At 32.9% G+C, this 9,203-nt stretch overlaps 2 protein-coding genes across 2 annotated transcripts; both read left to right on the forward strand.

Moving 5' to 3' along the window:
- The first annotated feature begins 3,831 nt into the window (after positions 1-3,831).
- Positions 3,832-4,685, forward strand: LOC136069771 (heavy metal-associated isoprenylated plant protein 7-like). The gene is made up of 3 exons (XM_065778660.1): positions 3,832-3,909; positions 4,077-4,158; positions 4,396-4,685. The coding sequence occupies exons 1-3, from the start codon at positions 3,832-3,834 to the stop codon at positions 4,683-4,685; spliced, it is 450 nt and encodes a 149-aa protein (XP_065634732.1).
- Positions 4,686-6,062: 1,377 nt separating this feature from the next.
- LOC112016832 (putative disease resistance RPP13-like protein 1) lies at positions 6,063-7,035 on the forward strand. The gene is made up of 2 exons (XM_024049308.2): positions 6,063-6,410; positions 6,475-7,035. Exons 1-2 carry the CDS (start codon positions 6,063-6,065, stop codon positions 7,033-7,035), a joined length of 909 nt encoding a protein of 302 aa, XP_023905076.2.
- Positions 7,036-9,203: the final 2,168 nt, after the last annotated feature.

A 9,203-nucleotide genomic window follows, 5' to 3' on the forward strand; every position in this document is an offset into this window, starting at 1 on the left:
AGGTGCTGGCCGTCGATCACCACGCTCAAACTTTTTCTTATAAAAAAGGCTAAGTGTTCCTTACAACTAGTAGGGAATGCTCCTCGGCCTATGGCCGAGGAGGTCTTAAGTTTTCCCCCACCCCACTGGCTTTACTAGCTCTTCTTTTATGTTTTCATCTTCCTATCTCCTGCTTCCATCTGTTGATCTCTATTTGCTTTTCTTCTGGTTGTCCGTCCCATCAGAGGCCTTATCCGCACTCAAGTGGCTCACTCTAACCAACGTTTATCCTGCCAAGGGGTTACCTCCCCATTAATGCGGCCAGGGGGTTGGTTGAGTGCATTCAATGCGCATAGTGACAGCTTACTCTGGGGTTAACCTCTCCCCAAAATCACCCTTGTCAGACCGAGGACAAGGTATCCTCGGCGTGGATCCAGGAGAATAAGCTTCCCCCCCTTTTCTTCAGGAATAGCTTGCGATCCTCGGCACGGGCCTTGGGCCTGCTATATGATGGCCGAGGCTATCAGGCCCACGGACCCCACAAGCACCATTAAAAAAATATATATATATATATAGCAGTATCATGTTTTTTTTTTTTTCCCATCGTTCTTTCTAGCAACCATACAACGCTTTTAGTAAAAAAATCATAGAGAGGAAAACTTACTTTTCCAATTTCTGCGCCGAAGGAGCAGTCCGGTGATGCTAGAGTAGCGTGAGACTTGCCCACGCGATAACGACGTGGCTTGGCAAGGTCAAGGGTCATGTTGGTGCAGTGGCAATAGCAGGGTTAAGAGAGAGAGAGAGTGAAGCTTGGAGATGAGTTGGAGAAGAGAGAGATTTTGAAATTTTCAGAAAAAATGGGTTTGCTAGTTACACGGTGTAACCATAGTTTTGTTTTTTTTTTTAGGGGGGTTAACCACAGCTGTGTTTGTTGAGTTAGGTTTTGTATTTTAATTAAGGTGGCACTTTTTAGACCATTGATTTATTTTAAAGAGATCATTGTCCATGAAATGGACACTCTCCATTTCAAAGAGAAAATGGAGAGGATCCGTATCCGGTGTTACGTACCCTTAAAGAGTTTTTGGTGATTCTCCTAGAGTGGACTCCACCATCACTCAATCTCATTGTATTGTAGTCACATGTACCTATGTACTTTTGTCTTACCAATATGTACCCATGTACCTGTAGGGCCAAACAAAATAGTTATAATTTTACTAATAGTGCAGGAACTACAACACTAGGGTTAGCTACTATAAATACCTGCATTGTAGCTATTGTAACAAATAGAATTTAATTAGTAAGATCTGAAAAACAACATCTGCTCAAAAGGAATTAATCATTGATTATAGAATCAAATCTATACTGCGAAGCAACAGAGAATAAGAAATAAATAATTTTTTTAATATTCTTACAAAATTAACATCAAACTGTTTCTAAGCATATGCATATCATGTATGATGATGATGGGAGGAATCTCCAACTTACTACATCTCAAACCTACACCACCCCCCCCCCCCCCAAAAAAAAAAAAAAGACATATCCAACATAAACGTAAAATAAATCAAGAATTATGTAGATCTTGTTTTTTAATAGCTTTTTGGTGTATTGCATGAGTTTGCGAATAGTATAATGTAAAATGAAAGACTGAATTTTTTGTTCACTTCCTCTCAAGGTTAACACACAAGTTTTTGAAAGAAAGCATATTTTTTGAAGTCATCAATCTTTCTAAAATATTTTTTATTTGAAATCTAGTGTTAGAAATAGTGTTAAACTATGTTATTTTAAACTAATTAGAACTCACTTATGTTTTTATAAAACAACTCAACACTAAACAAATCATGATTAAGATAGGTTTCATCTACTTTAAACAAATTCTGATTAAAATGAGTTATGAATTTTTCTGCAAAAATCTATTTTTAAAGTTGTATTCATTAATACTTATTTCATATATATATATATATTAATACCTATTGTGGGGGGAAAAGGACCCAGTCTAACATAGTGGGCCGAGAGCCCATATGAGGACTACTGTGCAATCGAGAAGAAGAAGATGGTAAGGGCAAGGCCCATCTGGAAGAGGGACCCCCAGAGGGAAAAGTGATTACAATCCGAAGAGGTCATATTCCTCTGACGCGAATAGTATGGATCAATTGAACGTATAAAAGGTCAAGATGATCTTTCGAGGACTCCTCCTGATCAAGATAAACTCTGAGTACACTGGGAGACGATAAGGATGAAGAAATATCTAAAGGGAAAGCTGCTACCACCGTATTTAATGCTCTGAAGCAACTTTTCTGGCCACATTTATGTGGAGAAGACCCCTGAACAGTGTATCCTCACCTACCACCACTCACACAGAGCTAAAGGAGATACTTGACATGACATATACTCAAGTAGACTCACAGATGAGGTACAAGTGGATGATGGAGATGAGGAGAAGGGAGGTTATATAAAGGAAAGAAACTCCTAACGTAAAGAGGGGGAGAAAGAAGAACTTTGCTGTAACCCTAAGATTTGTATTCACCAGATAATCAATAATATAGCTCTTCGGATATCCATTCTTTACGTGTAAATTCATGTTGGTTTATGCTTGAGGGTTGTGATTCATTGTTGTTGATCCCATACTTAACCTAGTTCTTTCACCCATACTCTACAAATTCATTGTTTTGGGCTTGGGCCACAAATCCTAACCCTACACCTATTAATCTTTATTTATTAATACTTATTGTTGAAGTTTCATGTATTGCATCGTTATTATATAATTTCACAATAAAAGTAAGAATGCATTTTTTTTTTTTAAGTTTTTGGTCACAACTCTCTTAAGCGACACGCGATCTCTTAATTATTTTATAACCACATCTTCATCTTAATCAACTTTTAGCATTGGTGCACAACATTTTATATTTATGGTAATGATATATAGTACTTAAAACAAATTATGGCCCATAATATTTAGTATTTTTTTCTCTCGTTTATGGTGATGATATCATCACTTAAATATAAATGGTGTAAACTTAATAATTTATGTATTATTTAAATTTTTTTTTTTTTGAGTTTTTTTTTTTTTTTTTTTGAGGAAAAAAGTTTTCTAATATTTTTTTCATGCATGCAAAAAATATGGGTCAACTAGTAACCCAATCAACCCAACACACTCGTAACCTATTTAGAATGACCCGTATCCTAATTAACTTGACCCATTTGCCAGGTCTAAAGATAGTTTTTCATCTTTTGGCGGATTAGGGAACTCTAGCTATACTCTTTGAAGGTTCCTAAGGTTCATGTTTGTTTACATCTCATCCATTTCAAGGATTATCTCAACTTTGGTGGAAGCATATAGGTTTGTGAAAAAATCACTTCCAATATATTGAATTCTCTAGTTTCCTCCCATTTTTAGTCGGATATGCAATAGGTGACATTTATTTGATTTTTAAATGCTACATGCATATCTTACATTTAAATAAAAATATGATGAAATTGAAAGATTTAATAGGAGGAGATCTTATCCCGATAGTTTAAAACCTTAGCCTTTTTTTTTTTCAATAAATGAGATTATTAAAAAAAAAATCATCACCTGAATACTATTTTCAACGTGAGTGAATTGATTGATTGACATTAAATATGCAACAGGTGGGAATTAATTTGGGCTCCAACATGTGCATACCATCAATTTCGCATGCACTTGCTATATAAATTTTAATGCTAGCAAGCATGAATGCAAATGTCTCTCTCTCTCTCTCTCTCTCTCTCTCTCTCTCTCCTGTATATTAAGCAACCAGATTGAATAGAGAGCAAAAACAGGCACAAAGAAAACATACCAGAGTAACACAGAAGGCAGGTGAAGAAAAGGAAGAAATGACGTTCGAAATTTTAGATCTTTTAAAGGGTAAAAAGAAAGTGGAGCCCCCTACAGCAGAAGAATTAGAAAAACATGTGTGTTGACAGGAGAGTGTTAGAATTTAAATTTTAATGATGTTCTTTTATTTTCTCAATTTAATGAAGGAGAGAAGATCTTTTAGTATCACATGCAAACATTTGGTTTATTTGTTAATATATGGGTCATCATGTTGGCTTCAACTTTAGTGCCCTTGTTGTTTCAGGGGATCAGAGTGGTGATAGAGTACAACAAGCATTGCGATTGTTGTGCAAAAGATGTCCTGAAACGCTGTAAAAGTTTTCCTGGTATACTTCTAAATCTTTTATCCAAATCAACCTTTTTCTTAATATTAGTCATTCTGATTATTTATTTTTGTTGGACATAACTGAAAGATTCATCATCAAATTTCTGTATATACTTTTCCTTTATATATAAATGAAATCTAATTCTTGTCTGATAGAACTTACTTTTTGCAGTTAGGACCTTATGAACAATCAATTCCATTATAAGTTATAATTTATTTGAATTGTAATATTTGTTAGGAGTTTCTAAAGCAAGTCTTGATGCTACACTCCGGCTGGTAACTGTGATTGGTGTGTTTGATCCAAAGAAGCTCGAAAAAATCCTCTGGACAGAGTGTAGTAAAAGGGTAAAAATTGTTGAGGAAGAAAGGATAGGAGGAAAAACAAGCAAGGGAGATGGAGGAGGAGGAGCAAGCAGTGGAGGAGGACAAGAGAGCATCGAAGCAGTGAAGGAAAAACAAGCAAGCAATGGACGAGGAGAAGAAGCAAACAAAGAAGGGCAAACAAGTAATGGAGGAGGGACAAGCTAGCAATGGAGGACAACAAGGAAATTAACAATGGAGGAGGATAAGGGCGCAGTAGAAGACTAGGATTACACCCCCTTTGCACTTTAAATCCCCTTTCGAAAGTTTCTTTCTGAGTTATCATAAGCTTATAGCAATATGATAATTGAAATAAAAATGCTTAGTAGCTAAGTTGCTTCTGATTTAGTCAAATCTAAAATTCTCAAACTTTTACAAAACTGCTACTATGAAAGAATCCCAGCATGCAAGAACCAAAAAGAGGCAGTCAAGTAATTCCTAGTACATAGAGCTTCACATATTTTTGCGTATAAATGTTAATTCATGAGAAACTGAATATCAATCTAATTTTTTTTTTTTTTATTGGTAATCATTTTAATCTCTCTCTCTCTCTCTCTCTCTCTCTCTCTCTCTCTCTATATATATATATATATATATATATAATTCCAAAATAATATACTGATATTAAACTATATTGAAATAGAGAAAATTCAAGACCATAATCTTTTGTGCCACAATTTTGCCATAATTCTGATTTCGTAGATTGTAAGTGATGAAAAAAAATGTTGTGGATTCATGTGAAAGTGACAAATAATCTATTAACACATAAAATAATTATAACAAATTGTGTAATAAAGGTTGTGGTCCTAAAATAACTTATGGAAATATTTCTTTCCCATCAAAACAAAAGTATTCACTCCTTTGATGTCTTCAAATGCTACCTACCATACATATAACTTTTTCATTCAAGCTCATTAGCTGATTACATATGGACCATATGGTTAATTTCTCGTTACCTTCCAAAAAGTCTTCAGCAGATGACTTTGAAACCGCATAAAAGAAAAGTCCCATGCAACCAGACCATAAACTGGGGTAAGCCTAATAAGAAATCAAAAACACAAGAAACATTGTAGACTTTTTGAACTTTCCTAGAACAAATTAAGTAAAACTCTTCACTCCTAACTCATTTTCTTAGTCTCTTTGGTTACTTTTCTATATTTCCTCACAAGCAAACCATGTCAGTTATTGGAGAGGCTGCTCTATCCGGTTTCTTTCAGGTGCTGTTTAGCAAGTTAACCTCCCCAGAATTGTTGGAGTTCTTGAACCAAGATCAAGTTCAAGCTGACCTCAAGAAGTGGAAGACAATGTTACTGAAAATCCGTGCAGTTCTAGATGATGCAGAAGAGAAGCAGATGACAAGCCGGGCCGTGAAGATCTGGTTGATGAACTCAGGGACTTAGCTTTTGATGTGGAGACGTCTTGGACAAGTTTACAACCGAAGCTTTGCAACATAAGTTGAATGCAGAACACAGCACAAGTAAGGAACCCATGCTCATCCCTGCATATGCTAGTTATAATCCAAGTTCTGTTATGTTCAATACTAACATGCGGTCCAAGATTAAAGAGATTAATACAAGATTGCAAGAAAGTGTGACACAAAAGAATTATCTGGAATTGAGATACTATGATGGGGGAAGAACTAAAACAGCAAGACTACCCACAACTTCTCTTGTGAATGAAGGTCACGTTTATGGCAGAGATGAAGATAAAAAGGCCATTGTCAACTTGTTGCTGGGTGCTGGATCAGGTGACTCTCAACTCTCTGTGATTCCCATACTTGCTATGGGGGGAATGGGTAAGACAACTCTTGCTCAACTAGTTTACAACGACCATGATGTGAATCGTCATTTTGATATAAAAGCATGGATTTATGTTTCTGATGATTTTGACATTGTAAGGGTCACAAAAGCAATTATACAATCTGTCACTTCTGAGCCCTATGATGTTAATGATTTAGATTTACTTCAAGTCAATTCTGAAGAACATATTATTTGGCAAGAAGTTTTTATTCATTTTGGATGATGTTTGGAATGAAAATTACAATAATTGGACTGTCTTACAACGTCCATTTGAATTTGGAGCTCCAGGAAGTAAGGTTGTTGTCACAACTCGAAACGATGGTGTTTCATCATTAATGGGCACTACTCCAAGTTACAAGTTGAAGGAGCTGTCACCAAATGCTGGTTTGCATGTATTTACCCAACACGCATTGGGAGCAACAGATTTTAGTGAATATTTGGAACTTCAAGAAATTGGCCAAAAAATTATAGAGATGTGTAAGGGCTTGCCTTTGGTAGCAAAAGAACTCGGAGGCCATTTACGCACTAAGCACAACCATGATCAGTGGAAACATATGCTATATAGCAACATCCGAGATATACCAGAGGAGAAAAGTGCTATTATTCCGACTCTTAGATTGAGTTACCAATACCTCCCTTCACAATTAAAGAGGTGTTTTGCCTATTTTTCAATACTAGTTGCAGACCCGCGCGTTGCGCGTGATTATTTTTTATGGTGATCTCATTATTATTATTATTTTGTAATTTGAACTAATTTAATGAAAAGTAATGCATTTCATAATCATATTTATCACAAAATAATTTTTTATTATTGTAGAATTGTTTTATTTAAAATTTGAAACCTTAATTCTACCATAGTTAGTTGACTAATTTTTACATCTCTAAATCAATTAAACACGTTTTGCATGCTACATGTAAACCGTCTTTTCCATAAGGGTTGAAATAATGTGCGTAATATTTTTTTTTTTCTATGGAAGTTAAAAAGAATAAAATTCACCTTGTCTTGATGTTTTCTAAAAATTAAATTTGGAGATTCTCTTTCAATAATTGTGAAAATTCCAAGCAATAATTCAGAAGGTAATACATGTTACATGTTCATGCTTTGATTGTGTAATTGTATGATTGATTTGGGTTGTAATTTATAAGTTAAATATGGTGGTGTATATCCAAAAGGGTCTAACTATGTTGTTTAGGATATTGAATATAGTGTTGTGTGTGATTTATAGAGTAGCGACGGTTGTAGTAATTAAAAATTGGTTTTTCATTATCTTTTAAGTTAATAAAAACCTTACATATACTTCTTTTTTTCAAAAAAGCTTTACATATTTTTTTTAACATGAATCTTTACATATAAGTAAACCCTATACATTTCATTTTCTTAGATGCATAAAAAAAGACATCTATTCCATAATAATAGTGGCTAATTAGTTTTTTCATGTTCTCATTTATAACGTTTTTTACTATTATCATATTTTACTGGCTGTTGATTTTCATAATAGAAGAATTAAATGAGAGTTAAATTCTTAGAACCTTTCATTAGATTTTAAAAGTCATGGTGTGTGAAGAATATAAGCATTTAAGGAATTTTTTTTTATATTTTATTATTTATAAATAATGTTAATTGAAATGTCAAAAAAAAAAAAGATTTTGAAAATTTTCATCTTTATTTCTTATATATTTCTATTATTACTGAAGAACGTTTTCCTTTTAGTTTTGATAATAAATATGATTTTCTAGATTAGAGTTTGATTAGTTTCAAGTTTAAATTTTGTATGATTTTATTTAATTGTTGATTATATGATTTAATTAAGTGAATTTAATGATTTATTTATTTGCATTGTAAAGTTTATAATAACATTCGTAAGGTCATCTTTAATTATTTTTTTACTCCTTTAGCCGTCGGTCTTCTTTGTTTTCCATTAACGGTTACTAATTAATTTATTTAATTGACATTTGATTTCTTTTACTAATCTCTTTCTCTCCTCTTTGTTAACATCCTATTGTATCCCAAATTTGATGATAATTCTAATGTACTAAATATGCATATGTTTGGTTTGATATTATTATTATATTATAATAAATTTAGTGTTTCTAAAATAACATGTGTTTTTGTATTCTCTTTTTCTATTAATCCATTGTAACGTTTTATGGGAATACTTTATAAGAAAATTGTTTATTCTTTTCTTCTTCTTTTTTAATTGAGGGTTTCTAAATTGATATTTGTTTTGTATTTCATTTTTCATTGATGCATTGTAACATTTCATGGGAAGACTTTATAAGAACAATTTTTATTTATTGAATAAATATTATACGTTTAATTTAAAAAAAATGAGACAAAACATAAATAATTATGATATGGAGGATGTGCTAAATTAAATGTTGAATAAAATAAGATGAGAATAAAATAATAAAAATGAAATGTATAGCATGCAATAAGCACCATATTATTTTAGTTATGCTATGTAATAAAATAATATTATATTTTTATATCTATCTTATAATGCAATAATATAACATTTAACAACCAATGAGAATAAAAAAGATAACAACATAAAATATAAAACTAAATCATATCAAGCTGAATTACCTGTCAATTCCAATTTTGGCAAACTAACTGACTTCTAGTAGTCTAAAACTGATTTCTGCGATGCATTGGTGGAGCTTTCAATACTGCATCAGTATGTTTTGATGGTCAACCTGTTACACTAAAATTAAAAAAAAAAAAAAAAAAAAAAAAAAAAAAAAAACCAAAATTGAAGTAAAATATATATATAATATATATAGAGAGAGAGAGAGAGAGAGAGAGAGAGAGAGAGAGAGAGAGAGAGAGGCTTTTGTGGGTGGAAAAATAGAAATTATGCATGGAATAAGAGGAGAAGAATAGACA

Source organism: Quercus suber, unplaced genomic scaffold (assembly GCF_002906115.3).
Source record: "Quercus suber isolate HL8 unplaced genomic scaffold, Cork oak 2.0 scaffold_188, whole genome shotgun sequence".
Classification (NCBI taxonomy): Eukaryota; Viridiplantae; Streptophyta; class Magnoliopsida; order Fagales; family Fagaceae; genus Quercus; species Quercus suber.

Bases quoted from the DNA above. Each gene is read 5' to 3' on its own strand.
- LOC136069771 (XM_065778660.1), top strand. From the start codon at position 3,832: ATGACGTTCGAAATTTTAGATCTTTTAAAGGGTAAAAAGAAAGTGGAG. The intron at 3,910-4,076 runs GTGTGTTGACAG...TTGTTGTTTCAG, and splicing joins CAGAAGAATTAGAAAAACAT to GGGATCAGAGTGGTGATAGA. The intron at 4,159-4,395 runs GTATACTTCTAA...AATATTTGTTAG, and splicing joins ACGCTGTAAAAGTTTTCCTG to GAGTTTCTAAAGCAAGTCTT.
- LOC112016832 (XM_024049308.2), top strand. From the start codon at position 6,063: ATGCGGTCCAAGATTAAAGAGATTAATACAAGATTGCAAGAAAGTGTG. The intron at 6,411-6,474 runs GTAAGGGTCACA...TTAATGATTTAG, and splicing joins TTTCTGATGATTTTGACATT to ATTTACTTCAAGTCAATTCT.